Source organism: Arvicanthis niloticus, chromosome 6, assembly GCF_011762505.2.
Source record: "Arvicanthis niloticus isolate mArvNil1 chromosome 6, mArvNil1.pat.X, whole genome shotgun sequence".
Taxonomy (NCBI): domain Eukaryota; kingdom Metazoa; phylum Chordata; class Mammalia; order Rodentia; family Muridae; genus Arvicanthis; species Arvicanthis niloticus.
In genome coordinates, this window is record NC_047663.1 from 1,796,991 (window position 1) to 1,824,450 (window position 27,460).

The following is a 27,460-nucleotide window of genomic DNA, read 5'->3' on the forward strand; positions in this document are numbered from 1 at the left end:
CTCTCTCTCTCTCTCTCTCTCTCTCTCTCTCTCTCTCTCTCCTCTCTCTGCCTCTCTCTCTTTTAAATAGGTTGAGTATGGAACTGGCCATCCACACAGTGAACACCATCACCATGGAGCAGTCTCCTAGTTTGGGTGGTGGTCATTATGGCCAAGAAGGAGGGATGGAAATTCCTTTTCCAAACCTTGCAGGCTGGGAACTTCCTAGTGATTTTAAAATTACTTTTCTAAAGCAACCTGTCTTTATCTAAAGAGACAAACAAAACTTGAGGAGGGGGAAGAAAAAAAAAAAAAAAAAAAAAAGCAAGCCACCTCTAAGGGAGTCAGGTAGTGGGGTGAGGTGGGAGGGTGGGAGGATGGGCACTGGAATCAAGTGTACTTTAGCAGATTCTGGGGGAACTCAGACTGCTGCTCTACAGCTCCAAGACCAGCAGATGGGCCCTGAACACCTCTAGAGGTTGCAGCTGTCCAGAGCACAATATCCCCAAAACCCGTGGTTGGAGAGCTGGGTATAGTAGGATGGAGGCGGTCCGGGAAGTAACGGGCCCGTGGCTGCAGAAGGTGCCTAGCTTTCAAAGAAACACTTGCAATAAGACAACAGATAAAGGATGGGACCCGTGGCTTTTGTGGGTACTGATCTGTATTCACAACTACTGCTCACTTCAGGGAGGGAGCAAGGAGGAGCGTCTGTCCCCGGCCCTGTGAATGATGCAATGCACAAGGCTCCACTTGCAGCTCTGGATTGGCTAGCTCTCAAAGGCCGCACAGCTCATTGGCTGAGGTAGAGTGGGGGCGGGGCCGGGGGCGCGGGTGCCGCGTGGCGGATGCAGAAGGCTGGGCAGTCTGTCCTGCGAGCGTGCCTGGGTAGCCGCGCTGTGGGTAGCCTGACTTGGGGCTCCGGGTATGGGACTCCTTGGAATGAAGGCTTAGGGAATGGGGCTCCTGAGAAATAAGCTAGAGACGGACTAGGGACTTGGATGTTGAGGGTTCTCTGAATTCCGGACCCTCCCCCACAATAAGTCTTTTTCCTTACGGCTCCCTGATCCCTTTGCAGAGGGCTCCCAACCTTCAGCTGCGGACCAAGCATCCTGGTTCTGGGCGGCGGGTGGTGGTGGTGGTACAGGTGTCGGGGTACCTGGGACAACTTCCCAGCCCAGCCAGCCGAGGAGCAACATAGAAATTAGGCAGACTGGGATGGGGGTTGGGGAGCACCTGGCTGGCGGGAGAGGCCAGACCTGGTGCTACCCACCCGACGACGTCTCGCTTTCCATCCTGTCGGTACAGTTCTCTGCTGCCCTACAGAGCCGGCGTCAGCTGTGAAGGTTGTGGGTCCTGGACCTCCAGACATGAGTGTAGGCTTCATCGGGGCAGGGCAGCTAGCCTTTGCCCTAGCCAAGGGCTTCACAGCTGCAGGTAGTAGATTCCTCTGGTGCCAGGGAGGGTGCTAACGTGGAATGTCTGTGTCCGTGGCCTCCGTCCTTTGGGAAATGGCAGCTGCCATACGTTTAGGGTTGCTTCTCTGAAGGAGGTGAAGGGTGTTTCTGCTGTGTCCTTCGTAGCAATGTGGGCAGAGAGGCTAGAACTAGCTTTGAGGGAGGAATTCTGTCCCCTACAGGTGTTCTGGCTGCTCACAAGATAATGGCCAGCTCTCCAGACATGGACCAAGCCACAGTCTCTGCCCTCCGGGTAGGTGCCTGCTGAAAGCAGATAGAAAGCCTGAATCTCTTTAGAGTTAGAGTGTAGGGTTGGGTGTGCAGCACACCTGACTGTGAGGGCCAAGTGTGCAGCCCCTACTCCAGCAGCAGAAGCAGACTTGCCATAGGGAACTTTCAGATGCTGCCCCCCTTCTCTGTCGTGAATACAGTTGGTAAGAGAGGGTGCTAGTCTGGAATGGGCTTTCCTAGATGGGGATTATGGAACCCTCTGGAAGGCCAGACAGCACAGAGATCAGACAGCTGGCTAGAGTGATGATGAGTACAGTCTCTGTTTGGTATGGCTCAGCTAGATTTTCAGGCTAAGGATGTGCGGGGGTGGGGGTAGCAGGCTCCCAGCTTGAGACCACCACCCACATCTGGAAGGCAGGCAACTGCAGAGACTGCAGCCATTGCAGCCCAAGGTGGGCTGGGCTGGGATGTGGTTTAGAAGTCTGTGATGTCCTTTTTCTACTTCAAAGGAGACACATTCCAGGGCATAGTGCCTTTCTCATTTCACCCAGCAGACTCTGGGCCTGTCTACTCACAGGGCAATCAGCTCTGTGGGCCGACAGCCCATGAGGCAAACCCATGAGTCTCCTTGCACCCCTGCAGAAGATAGGGGTGAACCTGACACCCCATAACAAAGAGACGGTGTGCCACAGTGATGTGCTTTTCCTGGCTGTGAAGCCCCACATCATCCCCTTCATCCTGGATGAAATCGGTGCTAACATTGAGGACAGGCACATTGTGGTGTCTTGTGCAGCAGGTGTCACCATCAACTCCATTGAAAAGGTGGGTGCCTTGGGCCAGTAGTGCTGCAGAGGGGGTACAGCATGTGGTCAGGAACTCTGCTCTTGGTGTCCGGCCCTGTACCTGTGCACAGGGTGTAGCAGCCCAGCCCACAGCAAGAACTCAGGAAATGCTCAGTGGGGAAGCAGGTCCATACTCACTTCCATGCCTGGGATGAGAACAAACAGCTGCCACCAGAGTAATAGAGTTGGTTTCTCTTCCTCTTCCAGAAGCTGACAGCGTTCCAACCTGCTCCCAAAGTCATCCGATGTATGACTAACACCCCGGTCGTGGTACGGGAGGGGGTTACTGTGTATGCCACAGGTACTCACGCACAGGTGGAAGATGGCAAGCTCGTGGAGCAGCTCATGGGCAGCGTGGGCTTCTGCACAGAGGTGGAGGAAGATCTGATCGATGCTGTCACGGGGCTCAGTGGCAGTGGCCCTGCCTATGTGAGCACTGGAGCGATGGGTGGTCAGGGCTGTGGGCAGTTCGCAGGGCCTCTGTGTACCTCTGTCTCTGCTGCACCCTGCTCTGGGTCCCAGAGAGGAGGCTGAGGGTGCAATCTCCCGCAGGCTTTCACAGCCCTGGATGCTCTGGCAGATGGCGGTGTGAAAATGGGGCTTCCAAGACGACTGGCAGTCCGCCTTGGGGCCCAGGCCCTCCTGGTCAGTGCTTTGAGATACTGGTGGTAACTGTTTCTTACTAAACCCAAACTGGGGACAGTTGAGAGGGGAGTCAGCAGGATTGTACTCTGACTGAGGTGGCTGAGGACTGTACTCTCTAGAGGCAGGCAGGTGTCCATGCTATCAGTCCCTCTTTCTTGTCACAGGGGGCAGCCAAGATGCTATTAGACTCAGAACAGCATCCAGGCCAGCTCAAGGACAATGTCTGCTCTCCCGGTGGGGCCACTATCCATGCTTTGCACGTGCTGGAGAGCGGGGGCTTCCGCTCCCTGCTGATCAACGCTGTGGAAGCCTCCTGCATCCGTACACGGTAGGTTTTCCTGTCATCCACTTCTCAGCCACCCATGCCTGTACACCAGAGTCCTGGCTTCAGAGGCTTCATGGCAGTTAGTCCATTGAGCCCTGTCCTGGCCCTGAGCAGGACTTTGGAAGGTTCAAGGTTTCTGGGTCACAGTATGCAATGTCTTTAGCTCTTTTTCATTGTCCTCTGAGAAGTGTTATCTATATGTATCCATAGACATCCCCCCTCTGGTCCTGCAATACAGCCTTCATTCAGGTTCATCATTGTTGCCAGGGAGCCAGGCTAAAAGGGTAGCTGGGCAACGTAGGAGCCCTGGCCCAGCACCTTCTTCATGACCTTTCCCAGGTTAAACAAACTAGCTAAGCAGACAGCTTGTTAGCAGCAAGACAGCCTGGTAAGAGTGAATGAACATGTCCTTGGCAGAGCCAAGGCTGGAAATCACTGTCCTAGGTTCATGTCTACAGGGTAAACCACCAGCCTTTCTTACCAGTGGCCACCCACTAGGACAAATACCTTAGAGATCTCAGTGCAAGTCTGTGAGGCTTGGACATGGGCTCTAGCCACCTAGACCCATAAAGAAAACAGAAGCAGATTCCTGCCACAAGTTGTAGCCAGGGTGACCCTGACCCTGAGTGGTTTGAGAAGTGCTGTGCAGCTGTGTAGGGAGGGGGGAGGAAGGGGAGATTGGGATGTGGCTGGCAGAGGGGATTGTGGGCGCTGGCATAGTGCTCCCCACCAAAGCTGCTGAACTGTGGATTGGGAGGCGGAGGGGCTCAGGTTAAGTGTATCATGGCTTTTCTAGGGAGCTGCAGACCATGGCTGATCAGGAAACCGTCTCCCCTGCTGCCATAAAGAAGACTGTACTGGACAAGGTGAAGCTGGACTCCTCTGCTGGGGCCTCTCTGTCTTCTGGCCACGTTAAGCCGCTGCCCTGAAACCTGGTCCCAGCAGGCAAGGAATGATTTGTCTGCCTGCCTTCCTCCGGTCCCTTCTTCCTTTCTTTTCCTTTCCCTTTCTCTTCCTTTCCTTTAAAGCAGGGTTTTGCAGTGTAGTCCAGGTTAGCTCTGAACTCTTCATCCCCCACTCTCCTCTCCCAAGTGCTGGGATTTTGGATGAGGGTTACTATAGTATGCCAGACTCCCTGTTTCTTCTAACAGTGACTTGATGTTGCCCGAACAAGACTTAACTCAGGGCATACTCTGATTTCAATTCCTGTTAAGTACACAACACCTGATCGACTCAGTTCTTCTCTTCTTGCTTGAAGCTTCTGTCCTGGTGCTCTCAAACAACACAGAATATCCCCACAGCAGGCCCTTTCCCACAGCCAGGTCAGCCAGGAAGGGGACATCACTTACAACTGGGGACCTCCACTGATACTCAAGTGCCAGCTCAAAACTGGGTGGGTTCTCAGACCTTCCCCTCTCCAGCTTCCTTTGGAGCTCAGGCCTGTGGTCTTTATTCTCCTTAGTTTCAGGGTCAGCTTGCTGGCTTAGCCATGGCCCCTTCCTGTGATCCACTCACAGGGTTCCTTTCTGTGACAACCAGCTAGTTCCACACATCCTGTACCTCCTTCTGGGAACTTAATGCTTTATCAAAATCCCACTAGGCATTTGGGGAAAGAACTCAGGTAGCTGACGAGACTCCTGCATGTTTCTTAACTCAGCAAATACTGCTACGTTTTTTCCTATCCTTTCAGTTGAATAAAAAAAAAAAAAATTGCCCCAAAGCTCTAATTTACCTATTTGTCTCCTATGGAGAGAGGCCTGCCTGTACACTGAGGGAGGAGCCAGTAACACGGGTCCTATAAAGCTGGCTGCAGCCAGGCTGAAGGTCCCCCTGGAGAAGAGGGCTACAGAGGTGTATGCCCTACAGAGGTATCTGTGCCATAGCCTGAAGACTGGCACTGTAGGAAGGCCTTGGCACACAGACGTGGTGAGGGGCACCTCATTAGTACCTGTTCCCTGTAGCTTGCCAAGGGAAGATGTGTTGCCAAGTTCCTGGTGAGGAGGAAACCTTTTGAGGGAAGTATTGGAATTTTCCAGACTGACAGATTCAAGGACCATGACACAGGGAAATCCTGCCTTTTTGTTGTTGGTTTTGAGACAAGGTTTCTCTGTACCCTGGCTGTTCTGGAACTTGCTCTGTAAAGACCAGGCTGGCTTTGGACTCATAGAGATCCCTCTGCCTCTGCTTCCTGAGTGCTGGGATTAAAAGAGGAGTATGCCATCACACCTGTCATATCTGTTATTTTATTTTTTATTTATTTATTTATTTTTGGTTTTTCGAGACAGGGTTTCTCTGTGTAGCCCTGGCTGTCCTGGAACTCACTCTGTAGACCAGGCTGGCCTCGAACTCAGAAATCCGCCTGCCTCTGCCTCCCAACTGTTGGGATTAAAGGTGTGTGCCACCACTGCCCAGCATATCTGTTATTTTAAAAATATTTTTAAACCAGGTGGTAGTGGTGTATGTCTCTAATCCCAACACTCAGGAGGCAGAGGCAGGTGGATCTCTGTGAGTTCGAGGCCAGTCTGGTCTACAGAGCAAGTTTCAGGACAGCCAGGGCTACACAGAGAAACCTTGTCTTGAAAAACCAAAAAAAAAAAAAAAAAATTTAAGAAGTTAAACCGTTTGCCTGTGAATGTTTGTTCGTTGTGTGTGTGTGTGTGTGTGTGTGTGTGTGTACCATGTGCCCTCAGAGGCCAGAAAGGGCACTGAATTCCACGGAACTGGAGTTAGAAATAGTTGTAAACTCCATGTGGGTTCTGGGAACCGAGCTCAGGTCCCCTGAAGGATGAAGGCCACTGCCAGCCGTCCTGTCCTCTGGAAATTGTAGAGAGGAGGACGTGCAGAAGATGACTCGGGGCTTCTAACTGCTGAGCCACCTCTCTAGTTCTGTAATGCTGTTCTTCTTGACATTAAAGTCTACTAACTCATATACACATACACGCACACACACACACACACACACACACACACACACACACACAACTGAGACAGGGTTTCTCTGTGTAGCCCTGGCTGTTCTGAAACTCCCTCTGTAGACCAGGCTGGCCTCAAACTCAGAGATTGGCCTGCTTCTACATCCTGACCACTGGAATTAAAGGATAAAAGGTGTACACCACTATGCCCAGCCACAAGTCTACTTTTGCTCTGTTTGCTTGTCCACTAATTCAAATACTAATCCTGTACACAAATATTTAGAATGTCTAGGTACCCTCATTGTGGTACGGTCAAGGTGACACACACAATCAACCTTCATATACCAGCTTTATAGCAGCAACAGACCTTACAGAGGCCATGAGTGCTCATGTTCCTTCATTTAGAAGTCACTGAGCATGGAGACAGAAGATGAGGGCCCCACTTCAAAAGGTGATATACACAAGCTGCCTTAATTAAGAGTTTCTATTGCTGCAATGCAACACCATGACCAAAGGCAAGCAGGGGAGGAGAGGGTTTATTTGGTTTGCACTTCCACATTGCTGCTCATCACTGAAGGAAGTCAGGACAGGAACTCAGACAGGGCAAGATCCTGGAGGCAGGAGCTGATGCAGAGGCCATGGAGGGGTGCTGCTTACTGGCTTGCTTCCCAAGGCTTGCTTAGTCTGCTTTCTTTAAGAACTCAGCACCTAACCCAGGATGGGAATCTCTCACATGGGGTAAGCTCTCCATCAATAACTAATGTAAGAAAATGCCTTACAGATGGATTATTTTAATAAGTTTTTTTGGTTATTTTTCTTTCTTAGAATTTATTTACTTTTATGTGCATTGGTGTTTTACATGCATGAATGTGTATGTGAGGGTGTCAGATACTGGGTGGTGGTAATTGAACCTGGGTCCTCTGGAAGAACAGTCAAGTGTTCCTTAACCACTGAGGCATCTCTCCAGCTCCTTACTACTGCATCTTATGGAAGCATTTTCTCAATCAAGCTTCCTTCTGTTCAGATACCTCTAGTTTGTGAGTCAAAGTGACATTAAATGATTAGCCAGCACACAAGTGCTGGGGGCCGACTTTTAGCAGAAAGCGGCTATCAGCTTTGCAGCCATCTTGAGCCATATACCCTGACATGAGACTTGGATTACAATAGCCTACAACAGCTGAGCACACTCTGATAATCTTGGTTTAGATACCTTGGGTGTGTGAGATTGAAGGTGTGTAACTTAGAAGTGTAGAGATCAGAGTTAGAGACAAGACCTAAGGGCATGATTATAGGTGTGACTTAAGAGCCATGGCTTAGAAGTGAGACATATAAAAGGCAGAGACAGAACAGATCAGAATCAGACACATCAGACATTAGGGAGAGACAGAAGAGAGAATCAGACACTTCAGAGAGTACAACTTGGAGTAGGAATTAGGCATTAGGTAGCAGGCATTTGGGAGAGAACTCGGAAGAACTAGGTAATAGGTATTAGGCACTTAGCACTTGGAACTTGGAGGCACTAGGGACTAGGAACTAGGAACTCAAGACTTGGGACTTGGAGAGAGGAAGAGAGACTGAAGAATAAATGGGATTGAAACACATTCTGTCTGGTCTCCATTCTTCGAGTGCGGCCTCACTCTCTCTCTTGCTGAACCCCGACCCGCGGACTGGAGCAGCAGCTTGGGCCAGAATACAGTGGCTGCCAAATGCGGGGCAGCCTGGGCCTCAACATTTTGCTCAGGCTGCGACATTTTTTGGTGCCGGAACAGGGACTTGAGCTTAGGTCTCAACATTTTTTGGCGCCCAACGTGGGGCTAGTGAGGTTCCCAACACACACAAGCTTCCAGGAGCCTGTGATTTAGTTGAACATGCAGACGGAGCATGGGCAAAGCAGAGGCTTCCTGTGTAACAGAGCAGGTCAGAGGAAAGAGGTCTGTCTTCCCAGGAGCGGCACAGCAGGATCCTACTCCTCATTTTCCAGCTTTCCCTGAACAGTTCAGAACCAAGGGTGGCTGAGACAGTGCTGGAGACATGGGGACAAGAAAGTTTGAGTCAGTGCCCAAGAGCTGGTTGTACTGATGCTGTGTGGCAGATGGGTTCCCCAGAAACTTCTTCAAGTGCCACTCAGCAAAAAGAGCCTTGCTTGAGAGACTCTTGCGATGAGTCTCTATGTTCCCTGAGATCCAGCCCCTTTCTTCTTCACTATTCCCAGGGACCAGTGTCCTGAGCCTGTCTGGAGAGCCAGGAGAGGGTTCTTGAGTAGTCTTACATGGTAGGGCATGTCTGCCCTTCACCAATGATCCACACATGCTCCAGGGGCTTGTTTCAATATGGACTCCGCTTGCCTTCAGTATCCCCTCCATGAGTATAAGCACATTAGTCGGCTCTACAGCTGTAGGGCCTTATCTATCCTGAGGAAGGCTGACCCAGAATGACGCCAGCTTCGGTGTTAACTCCAGAGCCCAGGGCTCTCTACTTCAAGGAAGCAACTCCACACCAGAGTCCATCATCTCCAGGACGGTCCATCTTCTAGCCCCTTATGGCCCTGGGTGTGGGCACTCCCAAACTTTGCTCCAAGACTAGGTTCCTATGACTGCTGAGCAAGAAATGGGGAGCAAGACTCCCCGAAAGTGGAAAACTAAGTAAAGAGGATTCACAAATGATGTCTCTAATGTGTGAATGAAAGGCAGACTCAATGCTGTGAAGACCAGGGTGTAAGGCGGGTGTAGCTGTCTTTTGCTATTTTGTGGGTTCTTCTTCCACTCTTTCAACCCCTTAACACTAGGTAAGAGATGAAGAAAACGATAGAGCAGAAAGGAAAGAGACCCCTGGATGAAACCAGGGGTTAGAAAGGGGCGACATCATCGATACACTACTTCCTTCTGATTGATTGGGGCATCAAGTTTCTTGGGGCAACTTTGATCTTCGCCATCAGGATATCTAATTTCTTCTTGTTTCTTCTTTGCCCACAGCTATTTAACCAACCAACAACCCATCTATTGGGGGCCCTAGCATTTACATACGTTCTGAAAAGTCCCCAGAATTCTAAACATCGCACAATCACAGAAACTATCTGTAGTTGGGAAAATCATGCCCCTCTAGAGCATGAGGCAAATCAGTCCGCTGCTGCAGGCAATCTGAAGCAACCCCACATCCCACACCCAGGATGAAAAATGAAGACACATTCCCATAATATTTCTGTGGCTTTCAAAATGCCAAACTGTCACTATCACTACAGGGGAATCAGCCTAGCAACCAGCTACCCTTTAGTAGCCACCCTGTTACCCGTTCCTGATGATACTCCAGCAGCTGGCAGGGACAAGGAAGAGCATGTAAAAGGACAAGTCCTGATGTGACTCTGAATGTCCTGCCAGGTCACCCCAGCTGGTGCTGTCTCCATAGCCCAGTGCTATACTCACACTTCCAGTCCCTCTTAGCAAGAAGTGGCTCAGGGTCCGCCTTTGAACCAGCACTGAGTGATGAAGATACAGAACACACGATGCACCAGGCCTCTGGTCTAATATCTGCTGGTGTGTGTGTTGAGGGTTGGGCTGTGGTCTACTGATTGAGCATTTACCTGACATGTGCAATATCCTGAGTTAGATCCCTAACACTAGAGAGGGGAGACTGAGGGCTTGCTAATCAGGTTGCATGCCTGGAGTCCCTGTTAAACTTTTTCTCCCCCTCCCTCTTTGTTTTCTTAAGACAGGGTTTCTCTGTGTAGCCCTGGCTGTTCTGGAACTGGCTTTTATAGACCATGTTGGTCTTGAACTCAGAGACCCACCTGCCTCTGCATCCTGAGGACCGGGATTAAAGACCTGAGCTAACATGTCCAGCAAGTCCCTGTTACTCTTGACTGTAAGGCTTTGTTATATAAAAAATAACATGAAGAGCATGGGAGCTCATGGCTGTAGTCCCAGCACTTGGGAGGCCGAAGCAGGAGGGCTGCTGCTGAGCTTACACCAGCCTACAGAGCCTACAGAACCCCATCTTACAACTAGAACAAAGGGAGGTTGGATGAAGATGAATATCAGAAACCTAGAGGGCATGGCTCACTTACAGGTTTTTATTGCTATGAAGAGACACCATGACTCAGCAACTCTTCTGAAGGAAAACATCTCACTGGGTCTGGCTTACACTTTTCAGAGGTTTTAGTCCATTATTGTCATGGAGAGAAGTGGCAGCATGCGGTCAGACATGGTGCTGAAAGAGGAGCTTAGAGTTCTACCTTCTGATCCGAAGGCTGCAGGAAACTGTAAGCCACACACTGGGTATGGCGTGAGTATATGAGACCTCAAAGCCTGTTCCCACAGAGACACACTTCTTCCAACAAGGCCACACCTCCTAAGAGTGCCACTCTCTATGGGCGCAGCATTTAAACGCGCGAGTTCATGTGGGCCATTTCTATTCAAACCACCACAGGGCATAGGAGTAATTCTCTGTATTTGGAGACTCTGGCTATAGCCAGTGAAAGATAGACTTCCCACATACTCCCCAAGGAAATATAATGTAAAGAACTACTTTTTGATCCTGGGTGTAGTGGCACAGGCCTTTAATCCCAGCACTATAGTGGGAGGCAGAGGCAATAGAATTTCTGAGAGTTCCAGGCCAGCCTGGTCTAAACCTTGTCTCAAGAAACCAAATTTGCCCTAATGAGTCACAAAAGGCACACACAGCCCCGCCTCTAGCCTGCTTGTCCTTTTCCTTGTCACCCTTCTTACAGGATGAGTCACCTTTTCTGGATTCCCTGGGAAGGAAGGTCAAATACAAAGTTCGGAACCTCGAAATGAAAACCTGATCCCTCCCATTTTCCTTCTTTTTAACTTTTTCAACAGCAGCGGGAAGTCTCCTCACAGAAAAAGTACACAACTCTTACAGTGCATGCACTCTACCCGAAGAGAAGGTCTACAGCTGCAGGTGGAGCCCCTAGCACCCTCTCGACATTAGAATCATTGGTGTGCGTCCTCCAAGCCCTAGTGCCATCTTGGATATTTTGGGGATCTGAGCTGGGGTCGGGGCCGTGCCCCTCAACAGCCGCGTCCTTTTCAGCCTGCTGACCCCACTTAGAATGAGGACGTCGCAGCAGAATGGGGTAAAGAATTAAATCACTGTGTCACATCTTCAAAACAGCAAATAGGTTCCCGCGTGGTGACGCTCGTCCGTGATTCCCGCTCCCAGGAGGCAGAGGCAGGAGCATCTCCGGGAACTGAAAGCCAGTCCGCTCGCTGTACAGTGAAACTCTGTATCCAAGTGAAGAAGATCAAAGAAGCGAACAAACCCGAAAATACCCACTCAGGTTCTCGGTCGGAGTTGGCGTGGAGATCTGGAGGGAGCTTGATGCGTCCGCGTCCGGACCACGAGACAGAAAACACCTCTCAGCACCCGACTCGGCAGGAGCAAGGCCAGCCGGGCCGGCGCCCGGACTACTCCCGCGAGACATTGCCAGGGCGCGGCGGGCGTTGCCAGGGGCGACGGCGCGGGGCTGCGCAGGCGTGATGGGGGCGCGCTCGCCTTGCTGCCGCCTCGCCTTTCCCTTTAAGCTTAGGCCAGCCGCGTCGCCGCTTCATGAATGGAACCCACGTGACCAAACATCATGTGACGTCTGAGGAGCGGCGGCGGCGGCGGCGGCGGCGGATTCTGAGCCCGGTCCGGCCCGGCCTTCCTAGCGCGCTTGGCCCGGCCCGCGCAAGCGGCCAGTCCTCCTAAGCCCCCGGCCAGGACCCTTCGCGCCCGACCCAGCCCCGCGCAGCCCCGGAGCGCGCGCGCGCGGCCCCGCCCCAGCCCCGCCTTGGCCCGCCCGGGCCCGCAGTGTGGTGAGTGCGCGGGGCTGGGGCGGGTGGCGGGGCCTGGCCTCGGGGTTGCGGCGCACCCGACGGCGGCGCGTGCCTCGGTTTCCCGGACAGTCAAAAGCCGGCTGTTCCGGTGCCACCCCAGAGCCGGTGGACCGGGCGACGGCGAGGCTGGGGACGGGCGTGCGCGCGGCGGCGGACCCCGGCTTGCCCTGCGGGGGGCGCGATTTAGGGGCGAGGTGTGCGCCTGTGTCCGCCTGGGTCAGCGGGGTGGCCGCACCGAGCTGCTGACTCATCAGGTGTCCGTCGGCTTCCGCGCGGGCGGGGTCGCGCGCGGGCCCACAGGGGAGGCGGCGGGGAGACCCTGCTGCGCGGCTTGGGCTCGCCACGCGCGTGCGAGCCCAGCGGAGACGTGCTGAGTCATCAGCATGAGGTCACTCGGTGCTCCTGCTGACGCTGGGCCAGGGCGGGGGGCCGGGGCCCGCTATCGGCCAGTCTAGTCGGGAGTCAGGGCTAGATCCCGGCGGTGAAGGTCGGGCCAGGATCCGGGGTCGTGTTTAAGTTTGACGGACCTGTGAGTTGGAGGCAGAGGCCACGAAGGAGGCATTGCAGGGGCGCGCCGCAGGTTTCTCCCGGGGTGGAAGGTAAAGCCCCAGGCTTGCGCATCCTTCCTAGGCTCTTGGGCTCCTGGCTCGGGTCCCACAACTGGGGCAGTTCCCCAAACTGGGAGACGGATCGGTGTACGCCGAGGGGAGGAGCTTAGGTGGGCCGAGCCAGCTCGTCTGGGAAGCAAGATTTCCTTCTGAGTGACCCTGAATGGCCAGGCTGCGTCGGTCCTGGATGGAGAAGAGCGGGAGGCAGGGGAGAAGGGTGCGTGGCTTGAAAGAAGCTGAGGCAGCTCTAACCAGCTAAGGCGAGCAAAGGGTGGATCTAGGGAGCTGGTGGGAGTTTTGAGGTGCAGCCATGGAGTGGGAGATATATTTCTATTTATCCCAGTGTTACTCCTTTCAGAAGAGTTTGGGGTCCCACTGTTGTCTGAAGTTACCACAAAGCATGTGCCCTGTTGGGTGTCTGGAGACTCTTGGGAAGTGACTGTGTGGGGTGTGGCCAAATGGCTGTTTACTGACTTATCTGTTGTGAAGGTTCTTGAACTCTATTCTGTATTGCTTTCCTTGTCCAGGGACTCATGGCTAGACTACGCTTACCTTGTGGTTTGTGCTAAGGGGTGTCAACACCCCTCAACATTCAGTACACTGAGCCCTGACGATGCTTGTAGGTGCAGTGTTTTCATTTGGGGTGGAACTTTATGGCCTATGAAACTTCAAGGTCCCAGAAAAGGGTTAGACTCTGGAGGCACTATGCTTCAGTGAACTTAACGTTTTAAGTTCTTTTCAAATAAATGTCAGTCTCTGAAGGAGGGAAGACCTAGGTTGGGGTCTCCTGCATTGAGGGTTACAGGCAAGGCTGAGCAAGGAAGGGTCACTGTCTTGCTTGAGACTAATGTCTGTATTGTCCAGTGTGACAGGACAGAGGTGCCCAAACCTTTCTGTCAGCCCAAATGGGTGGTCCAGAGTCCCTTGGTGCCTTAAGACTGTCCATAGCTGTAAGTACTTGGAGGGCTGAGTTCAGTTCTGAGCTTCTTCCCCAGGCTCTGGAAAGCTCTCAGGTATCCCTCAGCACAGCTGTCCCCTAAAACTGTCTGCCTAGTCACTGAGTGTCCCGAGGTTTGCAGAAGCCAGGCAGGTAGCTGGAAGCATTGGTTTTCCTGAGACTTGCCCCTCCTCCTTAAGCATACATGAGTATACACATGCTTCTTTGCACACACACACACACACACACACACACACACCTTTGATCAGGAGGCAGTTGGCTGCACTTGTGCTGAGTTCAGGCCTGTGGTAGAGGTACAATCTGCTGAGGGGGCAATTTGCAGCTCCCAGCCACCACACTGCACTTTTCTGTGCGATCTCAGGAAGTCACCGTTTTTCAGCAGTCTGTGTAAAGGAAGCTCCTGCTAGGTCCGTCCCCCTCACCTCAATTTACGCTCCTAGTGTGAATCTGGAGCCGTAAGAAAGACGTTTGCCCTTTAGACCTCTAGGTCTGAGTTCTGCCTTTCTCTTTGATCTAGCGGAACTGTTACCTCTGAAAATGCTCGTGATCTTGTTCTGTGGAAGTGTTTCTGGTTTGTGAGCTCAATGCTCGAAAGTAGCCACACCTCCTGTTCAAGGCTAAGCATGGTAGGGTGAGACTGATAAGAACGCTAGTGCTGTCTGGCTCACACTTTAGTTCTTTTGGTAGGCGAGCTCTCTACCCAGCACATTTTTGCCTGAAGTGCTCACAGCCTTCAGCCTCCTGAGAGAGACCTGCAACAACCTCACCTGCAGGTCCTTCCTCACTTCCCTGCATCTAACCTGGAAAGGAGAGGATGCACCCATGGGACTGGTGGGTGTTGGGTTAAGTGGGGAATCCCACCCAGCCTAGGTATACAAAAATGTCCTTGGCAAGGCTTTAGAAAGCTGAAAATGAGATTGAGCCCAGAGGGGCGGCTGACTCTAGGAGGTAGCTGTTTTGCTTTTGTTCCCTGGCCCTGTGGTCATTGACCCTAGGCAGAGAGCCAAAGACCAGTCAGTGACCCAAAGGGGCTGGCGCTTGCCTGCTTCCAGCTAACAGTGCTCTTCCTCTGCTAATTGTGGGAGCCCTTGTGAAACACCCTGTGTCGGGTGGGGCAAGAGTACAGGATGCTGCAACCAAGCCACAGGATGGTTACCCCATCTGTAAAGGAGATGGACGGGGAGGACTGGAGGGCCCTGGGCTCAGCTCCTCCCAGCCGGATTGCCTGCTACCTGGAAGGTGAGAGGATTCCCAGTCAGCCAGTTAGAACCAACCTGGTCCTCTGCCAGAATGAGGCAGGAAGCAACCTCCTAAGTCCTAGAGGGAGAAAGGGCTTTCTTTTGTCCTGCGCCAGCTTAGGGAACATACATGGGAAGTAGGACCTTGGAATACAGGGTCCCTGACTGACCCTTGCTTGCTGCTGGTCCCAGTAGTGGGTCTCCTGGGGAACTGCTGGCTGGCCAGAGGACCGGGAGAACAGCTCAGGAAGGGAGGGAGGCGATACGCTGAGTCAGCATGACTCGCCAGGAACAGGGCGCTCTGGGGCAGCACTGGGGTTATTTTTAAAGCTCAGCTTCCTTCTAGGCTTGCCCCTCCTGCAGCCCAGACCTTCTAATCTCTCTCTGCTCCCTTTGTCTGCTGCCTTCACACCGCTGCTGCTTCTTCCCTGGGAAAAAAAATCTCCCCGACCTCCCAGCTGGCTCTCTAGGGAAAGGGCCTTCTGAAGCAGTCAAGCTCAGGTCAGGTGAGGGGCAAGGGTCTGTGGGCTGAGCACTAGGCCGCAAGCTTCCTGTTGGGGTGTAAGAGAGTCTCGGGGTCCTGACCTCTGCTCTGTGTCTTGCAGAGAGCCTGCTCACTGTGTCCCCCGGGTTATGACGACCCCCAATAAAGGAAACAAGGCCTTAAAGGTGAGTGGAGAGGCTGGGCTTGGGGTGTGACGGGCTGGGCATTTCTACTCTGCTGTGACCTGTGTGCTGTGCCACTCCAGGTGAAGCGGGAGCCAGGCGAGAATGGCACCAGCTTGACCGATGAGGAACTAGTAACCATGTCGGTGCGAGAGTTGAACCAGCACCTGCGAGGCCTATCCAAGGAAGAGATCATCCAGCTGAAGCAGCGCCGACGCACACTCAAGAACCGTGGCTACGCAGCCAGCTGTCGGGTGAAGCGGGTGACACAGAAGGAGGAGCTGGAGAAGCAGAAGGCGGAGCTCCAGCAGGAGGTGGAGAAGCTGGCCTCAGAAAATGCCAGCATGAAGCTGGAGCTTGATGCCTTGCGCTCCAAGTATGAGGCCCTGCAGAACTTTGCCAGGACCGTGGCCCGCAGCCCTGTGGCCCCAGCTCGGGGTCCCCTTGCTGCTGGCCTGGGGCCCCTGGTCCCTGGCAAGGTGGCTGCCACCAGCGTCATCACAATAGTAAAGTCCAAGACGGATGCTCGGTCATAGGGACACGTGCAGTTGCCAGGCAGGTCTTTGAGGGGCCACTAGGTGCGTGGCAGAGTTGGCAGCCCCGTCCCTCCTCCTTTCTTTCCCCTTTCTCCCCTCCCTTCCCTCTTTCCTTCCCTGCAAAGCACAACCTGCACCCAGGGGCACCGGGCTGAGCCCCTTGATCATCTTTGTTGTCACGCCTGTGTTTTGTACGTTGGGATCGGTCAGTTCAACAGTGATGTTGGGTTGCCTCTCACCCCTTTGTACCAAGGCCATGCAGGCTAGGAGTCCAGAGTGGGCACTGTGGGGATGGATGAGAGTGCACGTGGGCAAGTGTACTGGGCTTGGGTCTGCCCTTGTCTCCCTGGTGGTCTGCAGTGGGACTTGAGTGCTTTCTTTTCAGATGTCCAGTGGGCCTCTCAGCTTGATCCAGAAGGAAGAGATGGGCTCTGCCCTGAGAAGCGGTTATGTGTTGAAGCCCCTGGACGGACAGGCCACCAGCCTGGGCACTGGGGCAGGAACCATGGTGCTGGAGCCTGGCACAGTGACCGGATAAGACCAAATCGCTGGTTCTGAGTGTGGGTGAAGGTGTGTCAGTGTCCTGCGATGGGTCTGGTGTCGCTGTTTACATGACCTATTTGTGTGGTTAGATAGCCCTTTATTTAAAAGAGAAGTTCCTTTTACGGAGTTATTAAATTATATGTTTAAGAGCTAAAAAGAAAAAAAAGCTGCAGAGTATTTATAAAATTGTCTTAAAAAACAAAAACAAAAACAAAAAAAACAACATTTGACCATATAAATGGAAAAGGGAAGAAAGTATAGTAGAAACTTTGCTAGTTTAAAAGAAAAAAAAAATCCCTTTCTTGTAAACCTGGGGACAGCTCTGTGGCTGTTGGAGTTTAGTTTTTATACACAGAGTTATCAGACATTACTTATAAAACTTAGTTTAAAAAAAAAAAAGAAAAAGAAAAAAGGAAAAAAAAAAAAAAAGCCAAGCTGCAAGCCTACCAGAGGCTGCCCTCTTTGATATCTCTTTTGCAACTGTACCGAAAGTGACTTACTCCTTTGCCCTTCCTGCTTCCGTCTTGCCGGTGCCGTGGTGTTGTCCGTGCCTGGTGAGGTTTTGTGCAGCCGTAAAGTGCTGGTGCTTCTGGTGACCTTTGACCTGTGGCTGTCCCTGTGTTTTGTGTGTATGTGTGTGTGTTTGTTTTTTTGGGGGGTTTTGTTGTGGTTTTGCTTCTGCTGGCTGCTCCGCTGGAGTGCAGGAGACTGCCCGTGGGCTCACTTCCCTCTGCACTTGTCCATCCTCGGCCACGTGGTCCCTCTGAGCCTTGGCTTGTCATTGTGGGTCTGGGACTTGGGCTAAGGCAGTGGCAGATCGAGTGAGACCGGGAGCTCTTGGGCCCATGCTGCTTCCACATTCACCACCTCTGGCCCTGGGTGGTGACATTGCAGGGACCAAGGTGTCACTGTGGGTGCCCACAGGGCTGTGGCCTACCTGTCCTTGGCCGTCTTCCTTCTGGCCTCAGCTTAGTTCCTATAGGCTTCACTAGGGTCTTGGCTAGACCGCCCCAGGGGCCTACCTTGTGGGTTGGGAGTCCTGTCACTCACATGTTTCTGAAACCCTGTTCTGTGGGGTCCCCACTGGGAGCAACTCATTCTTCCCTGTCTCACTGTGAGAGCCTAGGGGCCTCCACCATTGCCAGACAAGGGCTTTGGCCCTAGGGCCAGGTCTGATCTTCCCCAGTGTCTGCAGCTCTTGGCTCTGGGCCCTTATTCTGCCTCCTTCAGGATCTGCGTCTTCCAGGGATCCGCTGTTCGACTTGGAGGTGCTTCTCTGCAGGTTCCAAGCCTGCCACCTCACCCCAGCTTTCCAGTGGAGGCTGCCCACCTTCCAGGCTTGGCTCAGGAAGCTCCTCATAGGCGGATACCCACCTGCAAGAGGCTACATCCCTGTGTGGTCACATGGCTTGTGGCCTCCTGCTGACATTGCTGGTGTCTTCTCTGGGGCCCTGGATCCCTGAAAAGCACAGAAATGAGGTCTGGGGAAAGGGAAGACTGGCCTGATAGCCTTTACCTCGCAGGCAGCAGGATTTTCACTCAGTTTGACGCAGCGTGCAGTGCTCTGGGAGCAGGACCTCTGCCACCCTGGTGTTGTGGTGAACTGCTTTGGCTCAAGGTGCTCAGACACTCCCATTGATGCCTGAGTCGGATATGAGTGGAAATCTGGACTGTTGAGTATAAGTTACAGGTGACCTCATCCCCTCCCTTTGGTACTCTAACTGGTATCCAGATGAGCTGCCGATGCTGACTGTGGCAGCAGAGCTGGCGTGGGTTATACCCATGTCTAGAGGAGGAGAGGGGCAAGCTTTCTGAGTTCTTTGGTACTGGCTGGGCTGTTGTGTGTAGCTGAGGATGGCCCTCTGTGCATAGGTCCAGCTTGCTGGGAGGAAGAGGAGGCTGAGGCTGGATATGTGCTAAACAGGAGTGGTAGATCCTTGCTTCTGAACAGGATAGAGCCATGCTCAAGGCTTTCAGGTTTGCAGCATCTGCTTCTTGAGTCTGGGACTTCCCCTGTTGAGCCAGCCCTGTAGCTCCTTGTCCTTCCCCTTGGTTTCCTGACAGTAAATCCTGTGTCCAGTTGTGACTGTTGGCTGTTTTTCTGATCATTGTTAATTCCGTTTTCCTACTGTGAGGGTGTTGTGTTTGACTTTCTGACACAGCGAATGGAGAGCTTGGGCTGAGGCCAGGTCTCCCAAACGTCTCCGCTAAGTAAACCATAATGTGTGACTTCCCTCCTATCTTAACTTTGTCTGACTCCTTCCTTGGACGTGGACACTCAGATATCAAAGAAAATCCCCAGGAGATAGATCCGTTTCTTCTGTAGAGTATAGTCCCAGAGAGTCCCCCCTCCATTGTGTCTAGCTGCTGATCTGGGTGTTATACCATCAGTGCAGGGAGTCCATGGCGACACTGAGTTAGTTATACAGGGATCGCTACCATCAGCAGGCTTCCCAGCTGTTCTCAGTTCATCTTTCAGGTCTATGTGTGCTGTGTTAGCAGCAGCCTTGGTGTTCAAGGCCAGTGTTTTCAGTTTTGATAAGCTACAGCCCACGTGGAGATGGTGAGGCCACTTCCCTGCTACCTCCCTCTCTGGTGTGGTCACTTGGCCAAAGCTCCCATCCACAGCTGGGATGTCTAAGCCACAGCCTGCTACACTGTTTCCGCTCTGGGATCTTCTGAGTTACTTTTTTAGGCTGTGGTTTGGTGAAAGGAACCAACACATTAATGATCACCCTCCTCCCCCTCCCAGAAGCCACGGAATAATTCTTGGCATGTTTTCTCGGTGCCATTGGCCGCCTGGTTTGGGAGCAGTTGTGGAGGACAGAATCAGTACCACATAGGCATGGATGTGCCCGAGCTGCTCACAGCTTGCCTGTTTCTGGCTTGTGTCCTGGGGGTGTGCTACACCTGCTGGGCCAGCTGCACACATTTGTACCCTGCCCCTGGAGCAACAGCATTAATAGCTCGGGTGTCTCTGGAAGTCAGAGGTAGAGTGTTCTAGGAAGTGTCCCCGATAGAATTCCCTGTTTTCTATGGCCCCAGTTGGGCTTTTGGCCCCTCCAGCAACTTTATGCCCCAACCGCACCTTTCCTCCCATTCTCTCTGTCTGCTAGTCCCTGAAGCCTTTAACCAAATGGGAATGGGTACAGAAAGCCTTCTCCTGGCAACTTAGGGCAACAGGACAAGGGCTATTGCGTGTCCAGCTCTGTTGGTCTCCTGGTGCTGAGAGGTGTGTCTAAGCAGAGTTGATCAGCCCCTGCCTGCCCTGCAGGGCTGAAGCCAGGGGGAGGTTAGAGAGTACCCTAAATGTGGTGAGGATCCTTAAACATCGAAGTTAGGAGGGGCTGTGGTGTGGCTACAAGGTGAGACCCTGTCTCCTGCACCTGGGTAGGGCCATCGGGGATCTGGCTGCAAGGTGAGGCCTGGACTTCCCATCAGTGAAGAGCGATCAGTCACCTGGCCTGAGCAGGCAGCAGCCTTGGTGCCCACCCGTGCCCTGCGCAGTATTTATTGCTAAATTATTGTCCAGGAGGGGCGGCACGGGGCCTGGCCCCCCGGGTATTTATTGCTGTACATAGTGTATGTTTGTGATATATAAGGTTTTCTTTATTTTGTATATGATCAATAAACGCCTTTTAAAGAGATCTGGTGGTGGTTCTTTGAAATCCGAAGGAGCAAGAGAGAAACTAGGATGGGAAGGGCGAGCCGGAAGGGGTGGGAAGGGGTGGGAAGGGCCGGGCGCGCGCATGCGTCTCTGTAGCTGCCGGATGAGGCGGAAGCGGAAGCCGGAAGCGCAGTCAAAGGAGCGATGGCAGCCGGTGGCGGTCTGAGCCGCTCCGAGCGCAAAGCGGCTGAGCGGGTCCGGAGGCTGCGAGAGGAGCAGCAGCGGGAGCGCCTCCGCCAGGTAAGCCACTGTCGTGCCCGCGCTCGCGCCAGCGCGCGCGCTCGCTCACCTGCCGCTCGTCCGTAGGTGTCACGCATCCTGAGGAAGGCGGCTGCAGAGCGCAGCGCGGAGGAGGGCCGGCTCCTGGCCGAGAGCGAGGATCTGGTGACCGAGCTGCAGGGTCGGAGCCGGCGGCGTGAGGGCCTCAAGCGCCGCCAGGAGGAGGCGAGTCGGGGGCAGCGGGTGTTGGGCTGTAGGCTGCGGGCTGCAGCCGGAATAACCAGCTCTGGTCCCTGTCAGGTGTGTGATGACCCGGAGGAGTTGCGGAGGAAGGTCCGCGAACTGGCTGGAGCTGTCCGAAGTGCCAGACACTTGGTTGTCTATACAGGCGCTGGGATCAGCACGGTAAGTGAGGGCCTGCGCGCTGCTCCGGGTGTGGGGCGCCCCCTTCTGGGACACAAACTTGGGCTGTACAGTTGCTGGAGTTCAAATGCTCGATCACCTTTGAAGGTGTCCTTTCTCGGAGACCTGAAGCAATTCTAAATTTAAGATTTAACTAAGGCAAAGTGACAGTGGTGGCACATGCCTTTAATCCCGGCACTTTGGAGGCAGGAAGATCTTTGTAAGTTCAAGACCAGCCTGGTCTGCATGAGGAGTTCGAGGTCAGCCAGGGCTAAAGAATAAGTCAATAAATAAATAAATAAATAAATAATAATTTAGCTAAGTGAAAGAGTTTTAGAATGCTTAATTTCTGACAGCCAATCAAACACGAAACAGTAGCAGGGCATAGTAGCCAACTGACTGCTAATGCCTTCTCCCTTACAGTGGAGACAGACAGATTGGTCCACATGATGTGGACAAACTGGAGCCCTAGACTTTCTCCTGAGCCTGTACTCCTTGAAGAAAGATAAATGGAAAACCAGTGTCGAGCCCGAATCTCTAATCTCGGGACTCAGGAGGTAGAGCCTGGTAGAGCAGGAAGACCAACATCAAGATCTTGAGACCAGCCTGGTTCAAAACTTGATGCAAGACCCTGTCTCAAAAAACAAAACAAACAAAAAGAAAACCAGACAGACAGACAGAGTCACAGTACAACAGGTACATTTGAGAAATGCTGCACTCTTGACACGGAGAACCTTCCTGGGCTGAGGGATGACTAGCTTTGAACATGTGACTGACATATCTGTATGATCACGTGTGAGTGTGGAATATTTGACCCAGGTGAACTCAGACGGTTTCAATTCTGAAGAAGCCCTAAGGTGGTCTGAAGGGATGGCTCAGCGGGTAGCGTGCTTGCTATGCAAGCATGAGGGCCTGCATTTGGACTCTCAGAATCCATACGAAGAAGCTATGCAGCACCACACTCCTGTAACCCCAGAACTGGGAAGACAAGCTGAGAGAGAGGACCCCCTGATCTGCTGCTTAGGCAGCCTAGCCACATCCATGAGCTCCAGGTGCAATGAGAGACTTAACAACAACTACAACAAAAAGGTGAGGGAGGTAGTGAGGTGGCTCACTTGCTCCCAACCTCAGAGCTCACTCAATAGGAGAAAACTGACCGATACAAGGTGTCTTCTGACTTTTACTTGTGCATCATGACACTTGCACGTCCCTTTCCACAAATGTGTTAAGAAAAAAAAAAGTGAGGTGGACGTTGAGATTCACACACTGACACACGTAACGCATGTATCTACACACGTGTGAACAAATGGGAATACCCACACAAACATATACACAGACAAAAGAAGACCTTTGTTACAAAGGTAGCAGCCAGCAGTCATAAGCACACAGGTACAGTGCAAAACCGACTACAGGGTCAGACCTAAAGTCCTTAGAGCTGGGAAAGCCCTTGGTGGTCTTGCTGCTGGAGTGGCATCTTCGGGCTCTGCAAGGAAGCGTGACAGACAGACAGCAGTGGCCCAGGAGCAAATAAGGAACATTCACTGCTCCGACTCACACATAAGCATTTGGGGCCGAGCCCTTCATAGCTGTGTGGTGATCCAGTTAAGATTTTATAACAGTGACTCTACAAACCTGGGGACAACAAAATACCACTTGCAGCTCATAAATGTGATGTAAGCACCATCTAAGGTTCTTTCTTCGATGTATTGGAATTGGTAGTTACTTCTCTGAGCTTAAGCAGCAATGTATACAGAAATTCCCCAGCTAGGATCCAAAGACTCCTGGCTCCTAGATGGTTTTTGCTTGTTTGTTTCTCATGGAAAATGACTTAACCTGTATCTATCTGTAGAGGTTTTAAGTTAAGTTAGACTAAAACACTCAGAGCTACAGGATATAAGTGTGTGGACAGAGAGCTTCCTCCTGGGGCTTACTGTTTGCTAAACATGACCTCAACTCTAAAATCCACTCCTTCGGGCACTGACGAGCCTAAATAATTCTCCCCTTCAGTGTTCAAGACAGATGTGGACACAGCTGTTCACTACTAGAAAGGACCCTCAATTAGCGTAGGGTTCTCTGATATGTGAAAGGGTGAGATGGCCCAGACAGGACAAGAAAGTCATTTGGATGGAGGGAAAGAGCCATACTGGGGATCTGATCCACTTGGGGATCAGACAGGTCAGCAGAGAATGGGACAGATAACAAATTTATAGGCATGCCCTCTGGGGTATTCTGCAGTACCTGTGGTATCTTTTTGTCCACATGTGCAGGCAGCTTCTATCCCAGATTATCGGGGTCCTAATGGAGTATGGACACTGCTTCAGAAAGGAAGACCTGTGAGGTAAGCATGCCATAGCTCTCTCCCACAGTTAGGGACGAGCCGCACCTGCCTGGCAGCCCTCTCACCTCTGTTCTCTCAAACCCTGCAGTGCTGCTGACCTAAGTGAGGCGGAGCCGACCCTCACCCACATGAGCATCACACGTTTGCATGAGCAGAAGCTGGTAAGAAAGCCGGCAGCAGAGGTGGCAGTGGTGGTGCTGCATACCTTCACTCCCAGTGCTTGGGAGGCAGAGGCAGAGTTGGGAGGGGGATCTCTGAGTTCAAGGCCAGCCTGGTCAAGAGTGAGTTCCAGGACAGCCAGGGCTACATGGAGAAATTCTGTCTTGGAAAAACAAAACAAAAAACTGGAAAGAACCCAGAGCTGTACCTGGGGGCCCAGATGGGAAGACATTCTACCTCCTAGTCAACCCTGTGATAAACAGTCCAGTAGCTCAGACCCGGTTTGCTCCAGCTCTGCTTTCTCTCCAAGAAGAGTAGCTCCTCAGCCATTAGCATTCAGCTTCCCATTCAGAGTCGTTAGAGAACAGCCTAGCTTCAGAGGAGGCTTGTCAGAAACCTCCAAAGCTCTGCTGAGCAGGCAGGAAGCAGATACGCCTGGGGTCTGGGGGGTCAGGCGGGGGGGTGGGGGTTGGGCTTGAAAGAGGATGACCCAAGAAGTTATTGATCCAAGGTAGGTATGTAGTCCTGCCTTCTCCTGTGTGACCAGTGCCCCAAATGTCTCCTCGGCTTGCAGGAGCAGTACAGATGCTTGCCCTCCTGGCTGTTCCCAGTATATCAGAGGAGAACATGGCACCTTTCTACCTCAGGGCCTCCTGGGTTGCAGTTACTTCTTGTTTTGGGAACCTTGTCCCTTGGCCAGACTGGGTTCAGAATAATTCCACTGCCGCAGGACACTTCCTCCCTCCCTTACTAACTGACACCATCTTCTGTCTTTCAGGTGCAACACGTGGTGTCTCAGAACTGTGACGGGCTCCACCTGCGGAGTGGGTTGCCACGGACCGCCATCTCAGAGCTCCATGGGAATATGTATATTGAAGTGAGCAGTACCCAGAGGGACCTGGGGCCTGGGTGTCAGGCAGATGTCACTCACTGTGCTCTCTCCTTCTCAGGTCTGCACCTCCTGCATCCCCAACAGAGAATATGTCCGAGTGTTTGATGTGACCGAACGTACTGCCCTCCACCGACACCTGACAGGCCGGACCTGCCATAAGTGTGGGACTCAGCTGCGGGATACCATTGTGCACTTTGGGGAGAGGGGGACGTTAGGGCAGCCTCTGAACTGGGAGGCAGCGACCGAGGCTGCTAGCAAAGCAGACACAATCCTGTGTTTAGGGTCCAGCTTGAAGGTATGTGCTGACAATACCATGTCCTCACTGTGCACTGAGCATGTCACTGGCCTGCCTCCCCGGGGCGACTAGCTACTGGCGGGCAGTAGGTCTGCAGGTCTGCATCTCAGTCATAGCTACTGGCGGGCAGTAGGTCTGCAGGTCTGCATCTCAGTCATAGCTACTGGCGGGCAGTAGGTCTGCAGGTCTGCATCTCAGTCATAGCTACTGGCGGGCAGTAGGTCTGCAGGTCTGCATCTCAGTCATAGCTACTGGCGGGCAGTAGGTCTGCAGGTCTGCATCTCAGTCATAGCTACTGGCGGGCAGTAGGTCTGCAGGTCTGCATCTCAGTCATAGCTACTGGCGGGCAGTAGGTCTGCAGGTCTGCATCTCAGCCATCCTCTGCTGTGTTGTGTCTGTCCACTCAAACAGGTACTAAAGAAGTATCCCCGCCTCTGGTGCATGACGAAGCCCCCAAGCCGTCGCCCCAAACTCTACATTGTGAACTTGCAGGTGACCATGGGTGTTTAGAGCTTCCTCCTCAGACCTGGCCATAGATGGGAAGAGACGGGGAGATGGGGGAGATGTGCCACTTGCACATCCTGAAAGTCCTGTATGGGCTCACAGGTGTCCCTGGGGAGGGGGGGGGCCCAGTCTGCAGGGAACAAGCAAAGGGTAGGAAGTCGGCCCTCATCTGCCTTTCTTTTCTTCAGTGGACTCCGAAGGATGACTGGGCTGCCCTGAAGCTTCATGGGAAATGTGACGACGTAATGCGGCTCCTCATGGATGAACTGGGCTTGGAGATCCCTGTCTACAGTCGGTGAGTGGTGCAGCATGGCCCCATTCCTGCCCCTCTGTGATGGGCCGTGTCTGTCTGCTGTGAGCCTCAGAGGGACTGGCCGAGGCTCTCCCATGTACATGTGCACACTCTCCTGCCCTGACTCTCTGAGGAGAGGGGGGTCTGCCAGCGTGCTCTACAGAACGCTCCCCACAGATGGTTTGCAGCATGGGTGGACAGCCGTGAGGGGTGACGACTGTGCAACTCTGGTCAGACAGAATCTGTGTCCTTGGTCTGGGGATATTTGGGGAAAACGTAAGCAAATTGACTTGATACAGAATTGTGATAATTTAGACTTGGTGTGTGTATTGAGTGAAAAGTTTACACTTTCTTTCTCTGTGAATTTTCAGGGTCTTATAGGGGAAATCAATAACTTCTTTTAATCAAAGGGTTCAAGAAATTAAGGATCCCTTCACCTCTGGGCCTGGCAATTCTTGTATGTTATGTTTGTGGTGTTTTGTGACGTGGGCCTCTCCTGTGCCGCATTGTTAGTGTTGTTGTTGGTTGTTTCCTTTTTTTTTTTTTAAACATTAACTTAGCTCATTTTTTTTAATCAGTGCTTATTTGTATCTTACGTTTATGATATGTGGTTCTACATTTCAATCCGACACATGATTTCTTCATGGTGTAGTCTATAGGCCACACCTCCCTAGTCAACTGGCCTCTCCCCCCATCCCTGTCATGCAGTCTGGGAAGGGGAAAAGGGTCTGGTCCACCTGCCCCCATCCATACAAGTGAAAGGTGGGGCCCAGAGTTGCTAGCAAGTAATCCTTGGAGACGGAGCCGTCCTGTGGCTAGCGCTACCCCTTCCTCTGTGCGCAGAGCCCGCTGACAGTGGGTGAGGCGCAGAAGCTGCTGCTGCCCTTTGAGTTGCCGCCCAGGAAGATTTTTCCCCTGCAGCTCTTTTGTAGCTTGGTGACACTGCAGCTGCTTCTAGCCAGAGCCCAACCAGATTAAGACCAAGGGGAAGGGGTGGGGTGACAGGCGGCCTCAGACAGCTTTCCTGTGCCTGGGAGGGTTGTGATTTGAGGGGTTTTCAGACCTGCCTGACGCTGCTTTTCTTCCTGTTAGGTGGCAGGACCCAATCTTCTCCTTGGCAACTCCCCTCCGTGCTGGTGAAGAAGGCAGCCACACTCGGAAGTCCCTGTGCAGAAGCAGAGAAGAGGCCTCCCCTGGGGACCAGAGTGCCCCCCTTGCCTCAGCTCCCCCCATCCTAGGAGGCTGGTTTGGCAGGGGCTGTGCCAAGCGAGCAAAAAGGAAGAAAGCACCATAGCCCGGTGTTGACAAAGAACAGTTGGCACTTTGTAGTTGGCTTGACCCTTGTTCAGGGGCCCATGTCACCCCGTGAAGGCGGGAGTGTCCCCCTCGCCACCCCCACCCCCCATCTAGTGGAAGGAACTCTGGGGGGTGACACTTCGTGGTGACAGTTGTTTTTAGCCATTTGTCCTTGTGGAAAGCCTCTCTTGCACTGCTGTGATGCCCCACTGTGGGCTTGATCTTCAAGGGCGCCTCCCTCCTATTCATCCCTGTACAAAGGTGGCAGCAAGGCCTTGGTGAGAAGAGCTCCAGTCTTTCCCAGCCTGGCCAGCAGAAGAGTCCACCACTGCCTTACCTCACTCTCCAGGCTAGTCTCAGGGCCTCCCTCTTTCTACTACTTACTACTCAAAAGTGTTCACTTTATAGAAACCTTTTTCTGTATTGGGTGTGCGGCACAGGGAGGATCTAAGCCTCCAGTCTGAGCAAGTCTTATTAAACATGTCTCTATTGCTTTGGTGTCCCGATGACTATCACATGCACCACGGAGGTGCCAGCATCTGAGGGCCAGCATCGGGGTGCTTTTGAAGAACCCAGTCGGTAGGAATGCTTTAGGCTCGGGCGAGCCGCAAGCGCACTTGTGGTA

General features: G+C 52.7%; 3 protein-coding genes across 12 annotated transcripts; all 3 read left to right on the plus strand.

Moving 5' to 3' along the window:
* Nucleotides 1-673: 673 nt before the first annotated feature.
* Nucleotides 674-5,196, plus strand: Pycr1 (pyrroline-5-carboxylate reductase 1). 3 transcript variants are annotated; one of them, XM_076935318.1, is made up of 8 exons: nt 674-781; nt 1,285-1,413; nt 1,616-1,686; nt 2,307-2,486; nt 2,714-2,935; nt 3,059-3,151; nt 3,316-3,479; nt 4,273-5,196. In XM_076935318.1, exons 2-8 carry the CDS (start codon nt 1,347-1,349, stop codon nt 4,403-4,405), a joined length of 930 nt encoding a protein of 309 aa, XP_076791433.1. In that variant the 5' UTR covers nt 674-781; nt 1,285-1,346; the 3' UTR covers nt 4,406-5,196. The 3 variants fall into 3 exon arrangements, with proteins under 3 accessions (XP_076791433.1, XP_034360254.1, XP_034360255.1); XM_034504363.2 differs by lacking the exon at nt 674-781 and adding an exon at nt 792-901; XM_034504364.2 differs by lacking the exon at nt 674-781 and adding an exon at nt 816-875.
* A 6,741-nt stretch (nt 5,197-11,937) lies between these two features.
* On the plus strand, nt 11,938-20,418 carry Mafg (MAF bZIP transcription factor G). Of its 6 annotated transcripts, none has more exons than XM_076935322.1 (4): nt 11,938-12,201; nt 15,485-15,527; nt 15,632-15,695; nt 15,776-20,418. In XM_076935322.1, the coding sequence occupies exons 3-4, from the start codon at nt 15,660-15,662 to the stop codon at nt 16,226-16,228; spliced, it is 489 nt and encodes a 162-aa protein (XP_076791437.1). In that variant the 5' UTR covers nt 11,938-12,201; nt 15,485-15,527; nt 15,632-15,659; the 3' UTR covers nt 16,229-20,418. The 6 variants fall into 6 exon arrangements, with proteins under 6 accessions (XP_076791437.1, XP_034360524.1, XP_076791436.1 ...); XM_076935321.1 differs by lacking the exon at nt 11,938-12,201 and adding an exon at nt 12,209-15,027 and having other exon boundaries at nt 15,485-15,532; XM_034504632.2 differs by lacking the exon at nt 11,938-12,201 and adding an exon at nt 12,209-15,027.
* Nucleotides 20,419-20,520: 102 nt separating this feature from the next.
* Nucleotides 20,521-27,328, plus strand: Sirt7 (sirtuin 7). Of its 3 annotated transcripts, XR_004607040.2 has the most exons (12): nt 20,521-20,678; nt 20,745-20,882; nt 20,958-21,062; nt 23,327-23,397; nt 23,486-23,558; nt 24,335-24,433; nt 24,507-24,743; nt 25,155-25,235; nt 25,436-25,542; nt 25,717-25,815; nt 25,911-25,996; nt 26,632-26,799. XR_004607040.2 is itself a non-coding variant. In XM_034504629.2 (10 exons), the coding sequence occupies exons 1-10, from the start codon at nt 20,583-20,585 to the stop codon at nt 26,831-26,833; spliced, it is 1,209 nt and encodes a 402-aa protein (XP_034360520.1). In that variant the 5' UTR covers nt 20,525-20,582; the 3' UTR covers nt 26,834-27,328. The 3 variants fall into 3 exon arrangements, 1 of the variants encoding a protein (XP_034360520.1); XR_004607041.2 differs by lacking the exon at nt 25,717-25,815 and having other exon boundaries at nt 20,522-20,678; XM_034504629.2 differs by lacking the exons at nt 25,717-25,815; nt 25,911-25,996 and having other exon boundaries at nt 20,525-20,678; nt 26,632-27,328.
* The last annotated feature ends 132 nt before the right edge of the window (nt 27,329-27,460 follow it).